We start from the raw sequence: 20,489 nt of genomic DNA, 5'->3' as shown, positions 1-20,489 counted from the left end.
CCGCGGGGTGGGTGGCATTGGGGTGGAAACGCGGGATTTGGCTCCTGCTGCCGAGCGAGGTGCCGGCGAGATGCACCCGCCAGGCGCGTCGCCGTGCCGCCAGCCGCCGGGCTGGAGCACCCCAAGGCCAAACCCAGCTGCCTGGAGGGAACATCTCCCTGGGGCAGAACCGTCCTCCTGGAGACCCTTCGGCGGCGCCACAGGTCGCCGCGGGGCTCCGTGCAGGACGGTGGGACGCCGGCCGGTGCCGTCTCGCGGTGACCTCGGCCCCGCGCGGGCGATACTGTAAGAGGCCAGGCGGAGGTCACTGCCCGCCCCGCCATCTTCCCGCGGCCGGAGTGAATGACCCGCGCGGCCGCCTGGCCGCCTGCCCACTGTCACAAAGGAGCTTCCTTTCCAGTTTATTTTCAGCGCCGGGATATTATTAACGCCGGGCGGCGGGCGAGGGAAAAGGCGAGTCCGCCTTTCGCCCCTCACTTTTTGCCTAAATTTCTCGTGTTTTCGGCCGCCCGCGCCGGGGGCCGGGCTTGCGTCACGGCTGCTCTTGAGGAACGGGGCGGCGAGGATGCGGCCCCCGTCCTGCGCGGCGCTGAGGTCACCGGGAATGGAGGGTGCCGAGCGTCCCGTCCCGCAGGATTTCCGGGCTCTGGCTTTCGATTAGCTTGCTTTTTTCTTTTTTTTTTTTTACAGAAAAGCAGGGTCTTGGGTGTATTCTCCCAACGTTGCTGCCTGTTGAGCTGGAGGGGACGGCGGGGGTGACCTCACTGCCAGCAGCCAGGCTCTCTCTCGCTCCCTCTCCCTCTCTCTCTGCATGCATGTGGGGTTTTTTTTTCGTGTATATGTGTTTTTTTTCTTTTTTTGCAAGAAAAAAAAACCCCACTTTGCTGGGAGAGCATTGCAGGGATTTTCCATCCTGGTCCAGGGAAGGGTGGGGGTTCGCCCTCGCTCTCCTCCTAACGTGCCAGGCGCCGGGGGGGGGGGGGGGGGAAACCCACGCTGGGCTCGCCTGTGCCCGGGCTGCTCCTGGCCGTTCCCGCGGCTCCGGCCGGGACACCCCCCCCCGGCTCCCTCGTGGGCGACGTCGGGGCAGGGAGGTGCAAATTCACACGCCGCCAGCCGGCTCCGTCGTACCGCTCCCCCCGCCCCAGGTTATCCCGTCCGTGAGACCTGCCCCACGGTCCGAGAAGCGGCCCCCCCGGGGGGGGCATGACGCGGTGTTTGTTAACAGAGAGCCCTTCTCCCCTATATATATATATATATTTTTTTTTTTTCTTTTGGGTAGCAATTTAAATATGTGATGATAACTTTCACCCTGTTAATGAGCAGGAAACATTGGGACAAGACAGGAAATTACATCAGTCTTTTATGAGGAAAGAGCCAAGGGGAAAAAAAAAAAAAAAGAAAGAAATACAAGAAAACATAGTTACTGGCGAAAGGGAAGAAAGTGATGGGGGAGGAGGAGGAAGAAAAGACAAGGAGAGCTTCCCCCCCCCATCAGAAAGTTCTCATGGGGCCTGGTTTTCAGAGGGAGGCTGTTGGAGCACTTTATTTTATTTTTATTATGTTGAAAAATATTTTAATAGCAGGGTCACCTTTGCTTGAACGTTACACTCGGCCTCGCTTCTCACTTTACTGAAGAATCTTTTCATGACTTTTCGCAGCTTCCTTCCCCAAACTGTGAGGCCTAGGAAGCTCTTGGCTCGCAGACTAATTTTGGTTTGGCTGCTCAGCCCTCAAAATTGGTCCCCACCCAGTGTCATTATCTTGGTTTTAACTTGCAAAAAAAAAAAAAAAAAAAAAAAGGCAGCTCTGTAGGAGCTGGCTCAGCCCTTCTCTACCCTTTTAACCTCGCTGCGCAAAAAGCGCTGCAGCTCCAGCTCTCCGGTCCCCATCCCCTCGGCTCCCGCCAGTCCGTGTCCCCTCGGCTTTGTGTTTTCCAATAACCCTGAACCGCTGCGGTCTGCTCGCAGCAGCTCCTTGGAAGCCCTTGCTGCGATCCGCCCCGTATGCAAACTCGGGTGGGAAGGGGGCCGCCTTCCCCAGCTGCCTCGGTGGGTCTGATCCCAGACCCTGCCTCCGGGAGGACCTCTGCGCTCCCGGATCACCTACCGCTACGGATTTGATCCGGATGAGGTGTGGGTGCGTGGTGGTGATCCACCAAGTCAACGGAGTTGGGCCTGGCTTCATGCTGCTTTGGTCGGCTGTGGGAGGACAAGCAACGCTTGGCCTGGCGTAACGTTAGCGTTACCGACAGGTATCGCTGATCCCGCCAGTACAAAGTTAGTCCGATGACACTTTTTTTAGCCAAAATGAGTTGGCAGAGTGAGCTCGTGCCAGGTCGGGGCTTTGTTGTCATTGCTCAGCTTTTGGGATCTCTTCCTGGAAGCTCGGCAGCCAAATTTATTGTGTTGTCAAGCCACCACCTCACTTACTGGACCTTTCTCCAAAAGTATCAGTGGGCCACTGTGCGTAACAGGCCACCGAGGCTTGATGTCCTCACTTTGGTCCTCAGGTTCCCCGGGTGCCGTCCGCCAGGCCAAGCGAGGGATGGACGTACAGGCAGGACGGTGCTCTCTGAGGCGTATGAGCTCCATCCAGGTGGTGGTGGTGGACGTTCCTCCGTGTCTCCTGTCTAGCTTAACTGAGTTTAGCTAAGCTGCGTTTTGAGCGGGAGAGCAGTGCCTTTGAAGTTGTCTCTCCACGCTGGCCACGGGGCTGCCCCTCTCGAGGTGGGTCTCCCAACTTTGGGGATGTGAGTGGGACTCTGGGACCGTGCTGCTGCTATCCCCCTTGCGCCATGCAGGACCCTGCTGGCTCCATGGGTAACCTTATCGTTACTCCAAAAAAGGCCCTTACGGGAGGCAGCAGAGAACTTACTCCTCCTTTCTTGTTTTCTTGTTTTGTCTTTTTTCCCCCTCTGTAACACAATGAAAGCCTGGGGTTGTAATTGTCAGCGTGGAAAGCGTTCGTGGCAGCTCCGGGAGGGCGACTTGTCCGAACTCAGCGCCCCGGCAGAGCCAATGCCACCTGGAGCGCTTTAGAGAGGGACCTTTGCCGCTTCCCTCCCCCTTTGTTCCCCATTTCCCTTCTCTTTTTGACCTGCTGAGCTTCAAAACCCTGCTGCCACCTCCGTTTTCCCCCAGTCGCTCGCTCTTGGCCCGTTGCAAGGCGCGCGTGCACCCGCAGAAGAAATCGTCCCCGTGTCTGTTCCTTCGCCACCCGGCCGCGGGGATGCGCTGGGAGGCAGGAGGTGATTGCGTTCCCGGGAGCCTCTCCGTTTTTTGGGTGAGCTGACGAATTGCTGGCCGACAGCACGCTTGTGTGGATTTTTCCGAGCCTTTTTCTGAATATCTGGGCAGGTGGAAGGGTGAATTTTTAGCATTAAGTGAATAGCTCGGAACTGCCCGGGCTGTTAAGCCTTCGGAGTATTGTTGCAAGTATGTACATATATGTGTACATAATAAGCGAGCATGAGACTATGAATGGCAATTTTCTTTTTGAATAGACTTTGTTTGTAGAGCTGCCAGAGTTGATTAAATAAGAGCTCGCTTTCCGAGGTGAGCATTATACCGGCACTCAAGGGAAGAAAATAGCTCGGCGTGCTACGGTCACGTCATGCTTTGCCGCAGCAGGTTGCCCATCGCCTGGTCGGCCGTCCCTACCCTCTTAAGAAGACATAAGCACCCCGATATTATCCGTCGCCTCATGCTCAGGTGTTCGTTAACTTCTGCAATGACCCGCTTTATGTCTGAGAAGGTGGTGAAAGTTCAAACATCCTTTGCTTTTATAGCCGGGGAAGTTGGCTCCAGACTTTGCGTGATGAAGCTGATGGCTCTAATTTATAGATACTAAAAATTCCAGGGCATTACTGCATAAGGGCGCCGGAGCGCCTTCCGCGCTGGGCAATATAAAGGCTGGGGGTAATATAAAGGCCGGTCTAGTAGACGAAAGGTGGGGAGGGCTTGTTTTTCCGCTCGCGCTTTGATGTGCGCGATGAGGATGGCCGCGCGGGTAGGTGCCGCAGCCCTTGGCAGCGGCGCGAGAACGGCGACGGGCGGCGCGCGGGCTGAGCAGGGAAGCGGCCAAAATGAATCCCGGGCCCTCCGCAGTCCACCTTGCTACCGCGAGGGCTGCGAAAGTCCGCTGCGACGTGGTGGGAGCGCAGCTTGCCCGCCTGAGCCGCTTGCTTTTGGGAGGGTTGAGCTCCTGCCACCCCTTCTTGGAGTAAATAAAGCCCAAAAATTCATACTTGGAGCAGTAAGGCGGGACTCGAGTAACAGAAGTTTTATTTGGAAAACGAGCCGGGAGCCCGAAGTTACATCACTGCGTTTGAACTGATGAATGCGTTTTCTTTGGAAAGCAGGCGGAGACTTTTTAAGCTCATTAGAAGGAACAAACTCATAAATCTTCCCGCAAAGGGAGCCCTGTAGCTTTCTCTGCTCTTTATCACGGCCGGGCAGAGCCGAGCGCGGAAAAATGCATCCCCGCGTGCTGCCGGGGGCCGAGAGCCTCGCGCGCTCGAAGCCGTCCCGCGCCTGGGCGAGGGCACGAAGGTGGGTGGGTTTTTTTTTGGGGGGGGGGGTTGATGGGGGGCAGGTGGGGGGGGGGGGAAGCCGGGGCGGAATCGGGTCGGACCGAGCCGGGGCCGCCGCCGCCTCCTCCTCCATCCCGCTGCCTCCCTCGCGCCAAGCTGGGGACCCCCCCCCGGGGTGCAAGCCGCGTGTCACGAAGGTGCTCAGGTCTCAGCCAAACGGCCCCGTTTTAAGCCGGGTACCGCGGGAGGGAGCCGCGGTGGCGGGGGGGGGGGGGAGGCCGCCGGCGCCGTGCCGTTTTCCCGCGGCGGCGGCGGCAGCTCCCGGCCGGCCCGCGCGCGAGCTCGCTCTGGGCGGCGGGCGTGATTAGATTATGAAGGCAGACAGAAGTAATGATTAACTTTTGCAGTCTGCAGGCTGTCTCCAGTCTGGCGCTGGGTGGTTTTTCCTTCCCCCCCCCCCCCCCCCGCCGCCGCTGCCACCAAGCAGGCCCTGGCCCTGCATCCGAGACAGGGTATTAGGTTGTAAAGAAAGACAGAAGGAATGAAAGGGAGGGGAGGGGGAAAAGGAGGGAGGGGGAAGGAGGAGGAGGAGGGGGGGGACACTTTTTCCATCAGATCCGGGAATGGAATTTATTGGCTGGAATGCAGTAAATGTCCCGAATGCCATCCCAGCTCAACGCTTTTCATAATTGTTACGGAGCGGGGCCCGGGCGGCGGCGGGAATCGGGCCGAAAGTGAAAAGGACTTTTGTTCCGCCTGTGTTTTGCCACGTTTTTTTCGGCCCCCCCCGCGAGAACCGTTTCCCGCCCCTCGAGGAAAAGAGCGCTCGGGCAAGGGTGGACGTCGGTCTTTTTTTTTTTTTTTGGGGGGGGGGGGGGTTGGTGGTGGAAATGTCTGTTTTCGCTCTTGTAATAACTTTTGGGGGAGAATTATAGGTCAGCGTGCTGCCGGGAGAGGATTTTTTTTTCATTATTGAAATTAGACTAGCAGCCGCGCTCTGCGTGCGTGTGTGTGTGTGTGCGCGTATGGAATGCATTTAGGAAAAAAGCGTAATACACATCTGGGTATTAGGTATCAGTTTGGAAATCCTAGCCTACTATGCATCAGTTTTTATTAAGGCCTTTACAAGCCTTTTAATGTGCAGCCCACATAGCTACATGTTGTCAGTGGGAAGGATAAAACGTCGAGAGCTGCGGCTCTCCTGGGCGCCGTGTCTCGGCTTTCCCCTGGGGTGTAACCCGGTGCTGGCACCACCCAGGGAAGAGCCTGCAGGGTTGTGACACCGGTTGGGATGGGAGAGAGCTTTTTCATTGCGTTCATTGCATATTTGTTCTTAATTCCAAGTGGTTTCGGGGCTCCATCCCCCGAGATGTAACTCGGTTGCTGTGTTCAGCTCATGGAGCCTGGTGGCCCCTATTGGCTTCAGTGGTGGTGACGAAAGGGTGACCGGCAGGCTGCTATCAGCGGGGTGTGATCCTGGAGCAGAGCGAGGGCTGGGGAACCCCTTTTGGCAGGCTCCGCCGCAGGGCCGACGTGTGCAGTCGTGAGCCGTGAGCTCTTTGTCCGCCGGCTCTCCTGCTCGTGAGCTTTGGTTCAAGTCTAGGTTGGGTGGAGGTGGAGCAGGGGTGTGCCTTGGTGGCCGCCGAAAGCCAACCGCGGAGGTATTTGTTCACCTCCTGCATCCGGCTGCTGATACCGGCGCCGAGTCGCTTGGCAGTTGCACGGTGGCGTCTCCTTAATGCTGGCTGCGTTTTCAGGAGGAGCTTCTGAAATCTTGCTGGTTGTCATTAAAATGGGGTGACATCAAGTTGTCCTAAAACGCCAGGCGACTCTGAAGCCAGGGGGACAGGGAGCACCCATGGGATGTGTGGGAGCGATGGGAAGATCCAAGGGAGGAGCAAGCGAGAAGGTGTCTGTGAGCTTTGAGGGCATCTCGCGACGCTTTCAAAGTCCCGCTGCTGGTCCACCGCAAGTTGCGCCACGGCGTGGCCCTGGCCGCCCCAGTGCTGCAAGCCGGGGTTCAGAGCCGGGACCTGTGCATGCTGTTTTTGCAGCATCGCTTACTTTTTCTTCCGGAGAAAAGTGAGCTTCGTACAGCAACGCGGCCGTGCACACACCGGCTTTGCCCTCTCTGCTTCTCCGGGAGGCCTTGGATGCAGGACCGCAGCAGCGCAGCCGCGGAGGAATTTCCTTTCTTTGCCTGAAAAGCTTGTGGGATTTTCCTGATGCTCCTCTGGAAGGGTTCTCCCGTTTTTTTTTTTTTGCTTCTCTCCCTACCCCTGTGTCCCCCCCTTGAAGCATTTGTTTTTCCTAACCGACTCCAGGGTTCGTTCTTGGAGAGGACCGGCGGGAGGGAGGGAGGGATTCCCGTTTCGCCTCTCTCAGTAAAAAGAGCAAAGTTTCCCACACCTTGGAGGGGTGCGAGAGGAGAGGCAGATAAAGGAGGTGCTTTAAAATTAAAACTTCAAAAATAATTAGACTGACTGTATACTAAACAACAGCAAAGAGGCCCATTTACTGTAAATATTATGAATGGATTTGGCTGCCTTCTCCATCCCCACCCTTCCTCTAAGGCTTTTCTCTGAGCTGAGTCGAAATTCGGCCTTCAGACAGCACGGTACTCTATAATTTGCATGGCTGATGAGGCCCAAAGCCTGGTACGGAGGAAACTGGAGTCAGCTGGCTCCTCTCTAACCGCCGGAGACAGGCAGACAGGCATTTTTGGTGTGCGCGTGTGTATTTTTTTTTTTCCCCTCGTGTCGCCGCAGCGGACGCAGACTGGTGGCTACTGCCTCGCCGGCTTTTACAGCAAATGCAGCTGGGCACAAAAGAGGTTCTTCTCTTCTTGGGGGCAATTTTTAGCGGTGGTAATTGATTAATCGCCATAATTAGACAGTAACAGTGACTCACGGGAGGTCGATGAATCAGATTGCTTGTTTGGTGGACTCCACGAACTCAGGAGTTTGACTTCAGCTCTTTCTTTTCGGTTTGCCCCGTGCCCCCTTCCCCTCAACTTGCACCTGTACAAGGTAAATCTGGGCATCGTGATGTAAGAGTTCGCCGTTCTGCACATACGTATATGTATTAATCATCCTATGTTTTCCAAGCTTTGACTTCCCTTCTGGGTCCAGGTGTTGACAACGGCTCTGCTAGCCGTGCTGGGTCCAGCCCGTCTGAGTGTTTCCCATACTGGTACCTGCTCTCAGGGGGTCGGGGATCCCTAAGAATTTGCTCCCAGGAACTCCTTTTCCAGAATGGTTGAGGGACCTCCTGATACCATCTAGGCCAACCCGCCTGCTCACGTGGGGTCACCTAGAGCATGTTGCCCAGGGCCCTGTCCGGACGGCTTTTGAACATTTCCAGGGATGGAGACTCCACAACCTCTCTGGGCAACCAGAGCGTTTGCTCGTTTTCACGTCCCATCTCCGAATTACCCAGCAAAGTTCAGGGCTGGGTACCACGTGGAGCGCGCCGGGAGAAGCCTGACCCAAGGCGTCGCCAAGCTGGAGTGGAAACCTTTGAGGATGTCCTCAGGGATCAGATGTCTTCTCTCCACCACGTAACCTGACCTCGTTTTTGTTCTGAAGCTTGGCAGAGATTTCGCAAGAGGTTTTTCCAGCCGTGATGCTGGTGATGGAAACTCTTGCTTGACTCCCCAGAGGTTCATAATGTAGGAGTGGACCTGGAAGTAGACCTGGACCAAGTAGAGGGCACCCATTAGTGTTTGGGAGAGCTACACGGGCTGGTCGCCGCTAAAAGGAGTCTGAACCAAAGCCCTAGTTACAAACGTTGGGAAATCCCTGACTCCTTCCCCTAATGGCTGATGCCAGATTTTATCTGCTGTGTCCCCGTCATACTCAAGGAGTTCAGATCTATTGGCGACACCTTGGCTTCCAGATACCAGCCCTTATAAAACTTAGGCAAGCAGAGTGCAAAAGCCTGTTCTTCCCCAGGCAAAGCTTAGCTTAGCTGCAGTCACAATGGCTTTTGACAGAATAGGAATTTCAGGCGCAGGGTTTCATCCCGAGAAAGAGATTGTTTTTTTCCAGACAGGGAGATTTTATGTTATTGCTGATGCGAAAACAAGAGTTTTGGAGGGGACACTGAGGCTGGACATGGCCTTCTATGTAAGATTGAATTATATTGCTGGGAGCAAGGATACGTTTAAGCGATTGGGTGGGCAACCTGTTAATAAATGAAAGAAAGGACCTTAAAGCTCTGCAGCTCGCGTGGTTACTGTCTATGTTGAGTAATAAGAGCTGCCTAATTAGACATAGACACAAATTTACGGTCTAGCCTGTCAATCCACGGATTAAGGACTCTCTTAAGTACGTACTGACACGATAGGCTGTAATGGCTCCTAAAGAGATGTTATGGTCTCTCGTGTCAATAATCCAGAGATTAAGGGCTCCCTAAGTATGTGTTGACATGCCAGACTGTACCAGCTCTTTGGGGGCTGTTGTGGTAGCAAGGCTGGGCCAGGCACAAGGAGTGAGCTGCAGTGATTCACCGGGGCGCCTCAGGCGGGCACATCCCTGCACTAGGTACCGGCTTATTTCGTCTGCGAGCAATAGGAGTTTAACACATGCCCATTGTCTAAATTAGCCTTTCAGGAATAATCGGGGCCCTCGGAAGCAGGGAGGTGAGGAGGTTGAAGCTGGCTAGCTGTTGTCTGCAGGGAGCTATGGAAGGTTTGGGGCAACCGCTCCCTTGGGCGGTGTATGCGGAGGGCCCATGAACACCATTGAAGGCGCAACGACCCTTTTCTATATGCTGCAATTTAGATTTTTCTTTGCTTTTTCTAGTGTTCTGAAGGCGTACCTGGAAATCGCGCTTTGAAGGATTTTTTTTGGACTTATTCTTTTTGTTTGCTTCTCCCCCGCCCCCTCTGTCCCCTTCGGTACACTGTAAATTGCAAGAGAGATTAGACGGCAGGTAAAATTCCTCTTTTTTTGTGCCAATTTCACTTTGCTTATCATTAGCTGTGCGGTTGCAGGTCATGCTGTGTGCTCTCATCGCGACGGTGTTATCCTCGACTAAAGAGTTTGCACGTATGTTTTTCCCCGGGGATCCTGCAGAAAGGGTCTATACCGAGTAGCACCAGGGCAAAATTGAAACTGGCCCCCGACGAGATGACACGCGGGGCTTGCACTCGTCCGGCCGCTTTTTTTTTTTGTTTGTTTTTATTTAACCGGGTATTGCCAAGGGGAACGATGTGGATCACAACCCCGCGGCATGCCGTTTGCCCTCCCAGGAGTCCGTATCTGACGCGGTGTTTGTAGAGAAAGGGCTCAACCAGGTCTCATTGGTGCTCCCATCTCCCACCCCTGCGCTTGCAGTACTTGGCGGCCGCTTCTAAGTTCTCCGTTGGCTTTTACCCGCCCAGCGTTGGGTTAGCGGGCACGTAGGCAGCGGGTGACCCCGGGGGAAGGTGCCACAGGATCGACCGCCCTCCGCTCACGTTTCGGGGTAGGTCGTGCCCGAGCGACTCTTGCGTCAGGGCTGGTGCTTGGGATGCAAATCCAGCCCCAGGGATCACGGCGGAGTGAAAGAGGAGAGGGTGCGTGATTTCGGGCAGCTCGGAAGGAGCGTGAGAAGAGCCTTTCGGGCCGACGCTGCCGTTGAAAATCCAAACCCGTAGGTCCCGCTGTAGTTTTGAGCGCTTTCACGGTGTTGGACAATGTGATATGCGCGTAGTCTTAACATCACTGGGAAATGCTCCGCTCCCGGGGCCGGTGAAAACCTCATCAGGAGTGGAGCTGCGTTCCCGTCTTCAGCTCCGAGCTGGGATCGTCCTGGGTCCGGGGTGACAATTTAGCCAGCGCTTGACTTGATCAAACTTGGGAGTAGTCCTGCCGCATAAGGTGGATAAGATAGCCCCCGGGGTGCTCAACTTGCTGGTTTCTTCCGAAGCCGCTTGATTGCAGGAAAACCTTTAGCGATGTCAAAAGAAAACAAAACAAAACAAAACGAGGCCAAACCAAAGCTCCCCTTCGCACCTCCCGCCCTGCCTGGGTGCACTTGGCAGGCAGGCAGAGGCTGAAGATGCAAAAAAGCCCGAAAGGAGCCTTTCCGCCTGCAGTGAGCATTTCTGCCTCTGGGCAGGCGCTGCAAGAGCTCTCGGCGAAAGTCGGGCACGGAAAAAGAGAGGCGACCCGCTCCTTTCTCGCCTCCGCTTCCCCCCCCCCCCCAAAAAAAAAAAAAAAAGGGGGGGAGTGCGGGGAGAGGGGGGGAAAAAATCGCGAAGAAGCAGCAAGGTTCGCTCTGTGCGCTCGGAGTGAGCCCCGGTTTCTACGGCTGGAGGGCTCGAGGCTGAACAGAGCAACCGCAGGGGCTGTGGCGGGGGGAAGCGCGCCGTCGTCTGCGTTTCGCAGCGGGAAAACTCGGGGGATAAAGCGACTTGCCCAGAGTTGCAGGAGCGAATCGGGGCCGAAAGCAGGAGGGATATTTCGCCTCTCGCCAATCTCAGCTCCGTGACTTATGTTCCTCGCCGGCATTAGTGTCCGAGCCCTCGCTGGGAGCAGGCGGGGAGCATCCTTATTTGACGATGAAAACATTTAGCGATATATAGGAGGGATGGGAATGGCTGGATGCTCGTTTTTAGGTTAAGATTTCTGGCCGGCATATTTTTTTCTATCCAAAAGGGCTTTTTATTTATTTTTTTCCCTTCAAACAGAAACCTTACCTGAAATTTTACTGTAACGTTTCCGTTCTTCCTGAATGAAAAAGACCCTTTTCTTCCCCATCCTCTAATAAAAGCGCCCGGACTTTAAAAGCAAAAAGTGCAGCTGCAGATGAGGCAGTTTCATCCCCTTAAAATTAGGAAAATTATTTACATGTCGCCGAGGAAAGTTGCTTCTCTGCCACTTCCAGGTGCTGCTGTCATGCCCTGTGCGAGTCTTCCTGTTGCAGCTTGGGAAAAGCGAACTCGGGTCCAAACTCAGGCTTAACATGTATGTTTTAGCCTGCTTAGAGAGGCTGGCCGTTGCCGTGGTGTCGGTCTTCCCCCATCCCTCTTCGCGCAAGCCTCCTGCTTTTAATTTTTGGGGGCGATCGGTGCAGTTGCTCCTGCGGAGGAGTCGCGGCGTTGGCCGTTGAGGCGACCTGGCGCTTTTGCAGGAGCTGCAGCCTGGCGAGCGGGGCTGCCCGTTTCTCCCTGCCGTGCCGAAACCGCCCTCTGCTTTAGGACAACAAGTGGCTGTAGCCCCTTGCGATGAATTACCGATATGACTTAACGCTGTACGTCCCCGAGGATTTTCCCCCCCCCCCGCTCCAGGGTGTTTTTGTTCCTCCTTTTTCACGGTAAGTTTGCACGCCGCGCCGCGGGAGCCTCGCTCCTGGCGGGGCTCTTGGGCAGGCGGCAGTGCGGACCGTGGAGAAAAAACCCGTAATGTATGCGTGAGAGCAGAAAATTGAAGGGTACTTAATCACAGGATGATAACGGGCGTGTTTATAGCGTCAAGTGTTACCCTTGCGTGTTGGAATAGGGTGGCACTCGCCACTCGCTGGGCCTTTTCCAGGCGTTTATTTAGCAAAGGGACGTCTTTGCTCCGAGGCCCGGGCTCTGCCCCGTGTATTCCCGTGGCTTCTTGACTAGACATCCCGTCGACAGCCGAATCCCGCCAACGGAAGACGCCTTGGCGTGTTTGTACTGTGTGCTGGCAGTAGCGCGTTTAAAAAAAAAAATCCCCCGTTACCTAAGACTTGTCCTTGAGGTCTGGTCACCCCATGTCATTGAAAACCTAGTGGGATTCATTCATGGACTTGAAGCGCTCCATAAAGGTCTGTTCATTCATAGCCAAGGCAGTTTTCTCTCTCTCTCTCTCTTTTTTTTTTTTTCCCTCCTATTTTTTTTTTCCCTAATGCGCTGGCAATTAAATAAGCCTTTGTAAGTGGCAATGAGCTACTTGTGAAGTGGTCTTCACTAATGCAAGCACAAACACGAGGTGAAGAAGTCTCCCCCCCGCCCCGAAAGGAACACTTTTATGTTAAAGGAAATAAATACAAACTGCTAGGAGTTTCGGTGAGGGCTCAGCGCGTTCAATGGCCGTTGCTCCAAAATTCCCTTAACTGCTGTAAAACGACAAAAAAAAAAAAATTGCAAGCTCCAGGCGCTGATTGCAGGCTCCGATTAGGTGGGTTGGATGCTTGGATTTTTTTTTTTTTTTTACAACATAGCTTTTCTTTCCTGACTCTTTAAACAAACAGCTAGTTAAAATATCTTTCCAAAAAAAAAAAAAGTATGTGTACATACACACACACACATATATATAAAAATAGTGAATTCTGAAAACCCCAGGCCCCAAGTGTAGCCATTCGGCTGCTGCGCGGGTACAAATTTGGGTTGAACGCTGCAGGACCGAGCGGTGATTGAACATGGTTTCAGGCCAGCTGCTTCTTTAACCATTCACTTTTCCGCGATGAACCAAGCGCGTTCCTTTATTTGGGCAAAATTCCCACCGCCCGAGAAGGACTAGAGGAGCCAGGCTTGCCGGGCAAGGTGGTTTCGGAGCGGAGCAAGGTCCAGGGAGCACACGGAAAATAAGCCACCGGGCGGACCCTGGCCGGGAGGAGGGCGCTGGGCACACGCAGCCTGTAATTTCTCCGGGCTGGGCAATTCGCATAATCTGAAAAATTCACTTTGCTGACGTCTGCTTGAAAAATTACCGGGCGGGCTGCGAAGACCAAAGGGGAGAAACGCCGTTCCCGGGAGCGGGACGGGGGAGGCCGAGGGGCCGGCCCGGGAAGCGCGGCCGAGAAATTCCCGGGCTCGGTTCACGCGCGCCGCGTCGCCTTGACCCAAATAGCTCTCGCGTAAAGTTTTTTGGGGGGGGGGGGAGGCGGGAGAAAAACCAAGCACTAGCGGCACGCCGGCCTCCCCCTCGCCCCCACCAGCGGCCAGGTTTCGGCGCAAGGTAATTTGAGCCCCGGCGCTTCCCAGCCCCGCGCCTGCCTCCCGCCCCCTTCCCTCCTGGCTCGGCCTCTTTTTTCCCCCAGCTTGCCGCAGATTCAGTGCCAGGTTTCAGCAGGAGAGAGTTATACGAAACAAAGTGGCGTGAGGCACCGAAAGGGGGAGGCCGGCGGACCGATCGGGGCGCCCATCCGAGGGGCTCCGGCGGGAGACTTTCCCGCGACACCCCCCCGCCACCACCTCCCCGCCGCCGCCCCGGCCCCGCTTCGGCCGCGGGCATCGCTAGCCGGGGCAGAGATCGTTCCCGATTTTCCAGCGTCCATAGGCACTTGGGCCCATTTTTAGTAGCTGCCTCCAGCGACTGGAGAAATACTTTCCTCGCTGGCATAGAAATGAGGAAATTAAAAGTGTGTGGCTGGGCTTTGCTTTTTTTTTTTTTTAAAGAGCGCAGCGCAGCGCTTTAAACAGAATTCAAAGCCTTAAGGAAAAAAATGCCCGTGTTGGGGAAGCGGGCTTATTAATAGCGGGGGAAAAAAAAAAAAAAAGAGGACAGAAAACAGAGCAAGCGGGCGAGCTGACTTAGCCGATGCCCTCTGCTTCCGCCGGGCTTCCTTGAGGAGGTTGCGGCGTTGTGTTAAGGTGCTGCGCAGGTTTGCTGGCGCGACTTTGCAGCCCTGGATGGGCTCAGGCAACGCGGCACTGTTGGGTTTTTTTGTTTGTTTGTTTTTAACCTGTTCCCGCGATCCGTGTGCGTACCGGTTTGTTTTAGTAGTACTCGCTAACTCTCGGTCCCAGCTTGTTTTTTCTTTTTCTTTCTTTTTTTTTTTTTTTTTTAAATACAATTAGATTAATAGTTCCCACGTCTTAACATGTCTGCGAAGGCTGGAGGGAATTAGTAGCGAGGCAGCGCAGGGCTGATGCGGAGGCTGCATCGGCACCAGAGGGTTTCCCCGTTTCTTGGCCACCCCCTTGGGTTTTCTCCCGCCCCTCTCGGTCTCGCGCCCAGCGCCTTCACCTCGCTGCTCGCGGTGGGGTAGACGCTGCTGAAAGAGTCGAAATAGAAAGAAGGGCTAAGGGAACGAACTTCTGCTTTTTTTTTATTTTTTGCCCTCCCCCCCTTTTTTTTTCCCCCCGTTTTTGTTAACAAATGCAAGACTTCCGGTCTCCACCCTGCCCTCACAAACCGCCGTTGCAACTGCAGCTCCGTCGGGTTTCGGCTGCGTCTGACGGCGTGGACGTATAGCAGATTAAACGAGGCTTCCTTGGGCTCCGGGCGCGGGGTGTACGGCTTCGTCCCGGCTAACCCACGCTCCTTGCAGAAAAAAAATCTCTGCGGCCAACTGGCAGCTCCGCTCTTGAGTCATCTGCGCCGATTTACTGCACGGGGGGCTTGGAAGGCTGGGAAGAAGTCGCCGGCTGCGGTCGGCAGGACGCGGGTCTTGCTCTTGGCGGGGCAAAGCTGAAACGGGTTCGCGGCCGGGCGGCCCCGGGGTGAGACGCGTTGCCGGTGGACGGGAACCGGGGTGTAGGGGTGAGGAAATACCCGGGGTACCGCCGCGGTGGTGGGTGCTGTGCGGTCGTTGGACTGCAATGCTCCGGCAAGGTGAAGCGCTCTCGCCTGCGTGTTGGAGAGCTGCTCTGGAGGCCACGGAGGGCATGGGAACTGGAGCAAGGATTAATTAACTTCCACTCTCATCCGGGGGCCGTTCGCGGCAGCATCTGCCCGGGGCCACGCTACCTCTCCTGGGGCGATGACAAGCTCAGGAAGGTGCCAGCAGGTCTGAAGTCAGTTTGGGAAGCAGATGGTGGGATTTTGGACCTCAGACTGCTCCAGCCCCAGCTAGAGATAGACATTAAAGAAGTTCGGGAAACCAGGGCCAGTTGAAATGGTCTTGAGTTGGGGGCCTTAATGCATCTTTTTCCAAAACCCATGTCTAGGATAAGAGCATTTGCGCGTGCACCGAAAGTGTCATGAAGCCCATGGCCGGCCTGGTGGTGCTCGGCCTCTCTTGAGTATCGTTACTTCCACGGTCTTCAATTTCCCTTTCTTTTTCTTTCCTTCCTCTCGTCCTTTAGATTCCCAAGTTCTTCAGGAGCCGGGGGATCGGTCACACTGGTGCGTGGTGGCATACTGGGAAGAGAAAACGCGCGTGGGTCGGCTATATTCTGTCCAAGAGCCCTCCCTGGATATCTTCTATGATCTACCTCAGGGGAACGGTTTCTGCCTCGGCCAGCTCAATTCGGACAACAAGAGCCAGCTGGTGCAGAAAGTGCGCAGCAAAATCGGTTACGGTATCCAGCTCACCAAGGAAGTGGACGGCGTGTGGGTCTACAACCGCAGCAGTTACCCCATCTTCATCAAGTCGGCCACACTGGACAACCCCGACTCGAGGACGTTGCTGGTTCACAAAGTGTTTCCAGGTTTTTCCATCAAGGCGTTTGACTACGAGAAGGCGTACAGCTTGCAGAGGCCTAACGACCATGAGTTCATGCAGCAACCATGGACCGGATTTACTGTTCAGATCAGCTTTGTGAAAGGCTGGGGCCAGTGCTACACGAGACAGTTTATCAGCAGTTGCCCGTGCTGGTTGGAGGTTATTTTTAATAACCGATGACTCGAGACAGAGTGGACTCATGACATTTATACTACTTTGCTGCTATTATTTCCTTCTGAGTGCTTGCTTTTCATGCGAACTTTTTTGTTGTTTTTTTTTGTTTTGTTTTGTTTGTTTGTTTGTTTTTTTCCTGTTTTGAGAAATAGCTTATGGAAAGATTTTTGCCTTGGTATTTTGATAAATATATCTATTTTTTAAAAGCGTGAATGACCAATAACTCAGACGGGCAAGAGAAAGCGCGGGAAGGGGCCGGAGGGGTGCCGGGGTGAACGTGGCCGTGCGAAACCTTGCCGATCAGTTTTTTGCCCACCCTTTTCTTTCTTTCTTTTTCTTTTTTAAAGCGTCTGGCTTGTGGGGTTCACCCCTTGCCATGGCGCTGAGCTGCCAGTCCACCGTGGGAGCGCTGGAAGAAGTGACGCGCGTCCTTTCACTGCTTTTTTGTCGTGGATTGATACGAGGGGAGAAAAACGGCAGCGGAGGAAAACATGCATGGCCCGTGCTTTGCAATTTGAGCTGAGATGCAAAGTGACAGAAACATAAGCCTAAAAAACCCAAAAAACAAAAAAACAAAACAAAACAAAAACGGGAAAAAAATAAGAAAGTGTTCACGATAGTTGGTCTGTTGGAACCTGCTTAGATCAGGTTATCCCGGTACCATCGTATCTGGAAATGCAGTTGTGCTTTCATTTCTTCTTGAATTCATACACAAGTATGATACTTTTACACTGTTCTTAGCTCAATGAGCATGTTTAGACCTTAACATAAGCTATTTTTCTAAATATAAAGGTTTAAATGAACAAGAGAGCATTCTCATTGGAACTTTAGCATCGTAGTGCTTTGGAAATAAAACACACAAAAAAAGGACTCCTTAAAAAAACCCTGAGATTTATTAAAGAAAAAATGTATTTTATGTTATATATAAATATATTATTACTTGTAAATATAAAGACGTTTTATAAGCATCATTATTTATGTATTGTGCAATGTGTATAAACGAGAAAAATAAGAAAGATGCACTTTGCTTTAATATAAATGCAAATAACAAATGCCAAATTAAAAAAAAAAGAACACGAGATTGGTGTTTTTTTCTATGGGTGTTATCATCCAGATGAATGTTTTTTCTAAAGGAGTTTATGTTCCATTAAAAATAAAAATGTACACTTGATCCAAGGCTGTGCAGAGTGGCTTTTTCAGTGATTGAGGCGGGTAGAGACACTTACGCCTGCCTTAAGAGTCTGGTGAGGGGTTTAGCAGAGATGAGGTCTAGCAGAGACAGGGTCTAGCAGAGAGGGGTTCAAGCAGAGATGGGTTCTAGCAGGGAAGGTGTCTAGCAGAGAAGGGATCTAGGAGGGATGGGGTCTAGCAGAGACAGGGTCTAGCAAAGATGGTGTCTAGCAGAGATGAGTTCTTACAGAGATGGGGTCTAGGAGGGATGGGGGTCTAGCAGAGATGAGGTCTATCAGGAACGTTGTCTAGCAGAGATGGGTTCTGGCAAGGATGGGGTCTAGCAGAGATGGGGTCTAGCTAGAGTAAGATACTCCTAGGCATGTCATGCAGTCCTAGTGAGCCGCTCTCTTCAGCGGTGGCACCAAATGTGCCAGGTATTTTGTTCCTTATTGCCCAGCTCTGACTTTGTTTACTGCTAAGTGGTGTCTCCACTCCTATTTTAGTGGGACGAGGCTGGAGATGACGAGACGTGCTCAAAGTCACAAGGTTGGAGAGTTTCTCCCTCAAAGGGAGGGGAAACCTCAGTTGTTTTTTTTCAGCTGTTTCCTATCCTGTCCCTCTCCTCTCCCACACCATGAACGGGCTTTGGCTGGTCTGCTAGGTGCCACATCCCACTCTCACGTTGTCCATTACCAGCAAGAAGGTCCTCACAGCTGGTGGAACTCCTGCCCTTCATGGATGAGGACATTTCTCGAGAAGTAACCACTAGAGTCCTGGAGGTTTCTGACAGGTATGACATCCAGGTGGGCTTGTAGGCTTCCTCCCTGCCAAAGTGCCTCAACCCTGGGAATTTAAGTGCTACATTTTTGCCGTTCATTAGGTTTGATGAGCATAATGGTAGTTGAGGTTTTGCAAGCATCTAGACCGGTTTTGCTCCAGGCTGTGCCCTTCTGTCCAATGGAGAAGCACTGGAGGGATCGGTTGAAATACTAAAGAGTATTTGGTTTGTTCTGAATGGGCTGGGCCTTCAGTTGGAGTCATGTCATCCAGCCCATGAACCAGCTCCAGAATGGCTTTTGGTCATGTGCGGGGCTGGAACGGCAGGTTCAGTTGTGAGTCTCTTGCCTCTCATCCTTAGAGTGGGGGTCAGCATCAAAAACTGAGAGTCTGATATATCCTGATATAAGCCCATCCCATCATACTTGCTATGTACTAGAGTGATGCCTGAGAAGGCAGCTGTTGGAGCCTACGCTACAATTTGGCTCATTTCCTTTCCGTCTGTGCCAGGAGACTCGAAATATTTGATAAGCACATCACATCTTTTCCATGATCAAATGACCAAGCTAGCGCTGATGGTTTGCGTTAGAGGCTCAGAGAATAGCAAGCACTCTTGCCCAGGCCTTGGACACCCATGCAGGGAACATAACATCAAAGGCCCTGCAGATGAAGGATAAAGCATGCTATTGACCACTGACTCCACTGAGCTTTTGTAGAGTTTAACAGCTGGAACTGGGCTGCGCAGGCAGGCAGCATCTTGTCTTGGAAAGATCTCTCAAGTCTAGGAGCCATTGGACTTGATCCCCACAATAGGGCTGCAACTGGCTACAAGGCTGCATTTTACTCCAGAGTCACTAGGGGATAGGGAGTATCAGGCTCACTCACATTTTTCCCTCCTGAGGTTCCCTGCTGTACCAGCAACTAGAGAAGGGTGGTCTACCTGGAGGAGAAGAGCTGATGGTTTTGGCCCTGATTTATGACACCAAAGCAGCACAGAGCTGCATGGGCACACCAGAGAGCTGGCAAAGGCTGTGCTTTAACAGAGGTTTTTTTTTTTTTTTCTTCTTTTTTTTTTTAACTGATGTCTTCACTTTGTTAAGCAAGCTAGAGCATATTCTAGTGGGTGAAGCCTGGAGATTTTGATTCTTGTCCCCACTCATCTATCCGTGAGATATGACCCAAGCATTTAACCTTGCTGTTTCTCAGGGTTTCCACTCGTGAAAAGCAGAGGGTACCAACCGTAGCTCCTCCTGGGAGCTCTTTTATGAGTACCGCTCCTTGGAGAGAAAATGGTGCGAAGGAGAATTGAAGTATTATACCCCTAAATTAATACTCCTCACAGACGCTTTCTGAAGTAGACAGAGCAAACAGGAGACGGGACCCAGCAAAGCAAAGGCTGCCCAGGCCAGAGGCTGTATGGAGGTATCTCTGGGATGCTGCTGCTAGGATGGGGACATCCCCTGCAAGCCCTGTCTTCTGTTACTCTACACAGCTGCCTCTGCTCGTGGCTCCTGAGCTGGCTGGACCTTCAGTTTGCCATGCCTTGCCAGGCGGAGAGTTACAGCTTTCAGCCGCAGAGCCTCGTGGAGCACTGTATTTTATGGGAGCTTTATTTGCATTTGTCTGTCAAAATAAAAGGCCAAGCGGCCCTGCTTGCACTGGGAAAGCAGGGAAATAATGAGCAAAACTATGGCTTTTCGATACTAGGGCAGCGCTAACAAAATTATTCCTATCTTCACCTCCTGCTGAGATAATTTTAGCCCCCATTCAGTGAATAAAAAAAAGACAACCCACAGCAGAAGGATGCTTAGCACCAACTCTCTGTGTCCCCACTCCCTCAGTGCTTGCTCAGCCCAGGCACGGCTAGGATAGGAACTAGACTGAAGGTTAAAGTAGAGTCTGGAGGTTAAAGGAAGAAATTCTCCTTGGCTGGGGTTTGACAATGCCGTAAATCCATCATTAGGGCTCAGAAAAGCTGCAGCGGCGTGAAGCAAAGTGCTGACTTGGGGGAAACCCGCCCTGCCCGTTCCAGTTTGCTCCCGTTAACGCTCTGCTCCCTCCCCGTAGGCTCGAGCTGTTCATACCGCTCTCACTTCATGCGAGTCCCCCCACAGCTGGCGTAACGCCAGGCTAAAACACATATGCTTACATAAACTCCACTTCAAGCGCTGGAGGCAATTTGTCAGAAATGCAGTTATGTGGCCGCTCTTGATCTGGTCGAATTTGGATGATCCGGTAATGTGCAGATTAACAGGCAGAACCACAGCCCTGGACTGCCCTCAGAGAGAGGAGCAGGGGAGAAGGACAGAGCTGGCTTCTTCCCAGATGAAAACACTGGCATCCAGCCTCCAGGTCATTCCCGGTCAGTAAAGTGATGTCTTTTTTTGCTCCATGCCCATTCCTTTCCACAACACCCATCTTCTGGCACATCCCAAGGTCCGTTCCTTTACAATGATGGCGAGAGGCACTCAGAGCAAACCAGCCT

The 20,489-nt window shown here is 53.2% G+C and overlaps 1 protein-coding gene across 2 annotated transcripts in view; it reads left to right on the top strand.

Annotated features, from left to right (window-relative positions):
* The window catches only part of SMAD7 (SMAD family member 7), a 30,626-nt gene extending 13,401 nt beyond the window's left edge, over positions 1-17,225 (top strand). For both annotated transcript variants that reach the window (XM_068928219.1, XM_068928218.1), the window contains exon 4: positions 15,522-17,225. In XM_068928219.1, coding sequence (XP_068784320.1) covers positions 15,522-16,060 — 539 coding nt within the window. In that variant the 3' untranslated portion in view covers positions 16,061-17,225. The remainder of the gene's footprint in view (positions 1-15,521) is intronic.
* The last annotated feature ends 3,264 nt before the right edge of the window (positions 17,226-20,489 follow it).

This window comes from Struthio camelus, chromosome Z (assembly GCF_040807025.1).
Source record: "Struthio camelus isolate bStrCam1 chromosome Z, bStrCam1.hap1, whole genome shotgun sequence".
Classification (NCBI taxonomy): domain Eukaryota; kingdom Metazoa; phylum Chordata; class Aves; order Struthioniformes; family Struthionidae; genus Struthio; species Struthio camelus.
The sequence above is the reverse complement of the archived record's forward strand: the minus strand, read 5'-3'. Positions and strand labels throughout refer to the sequence as shown.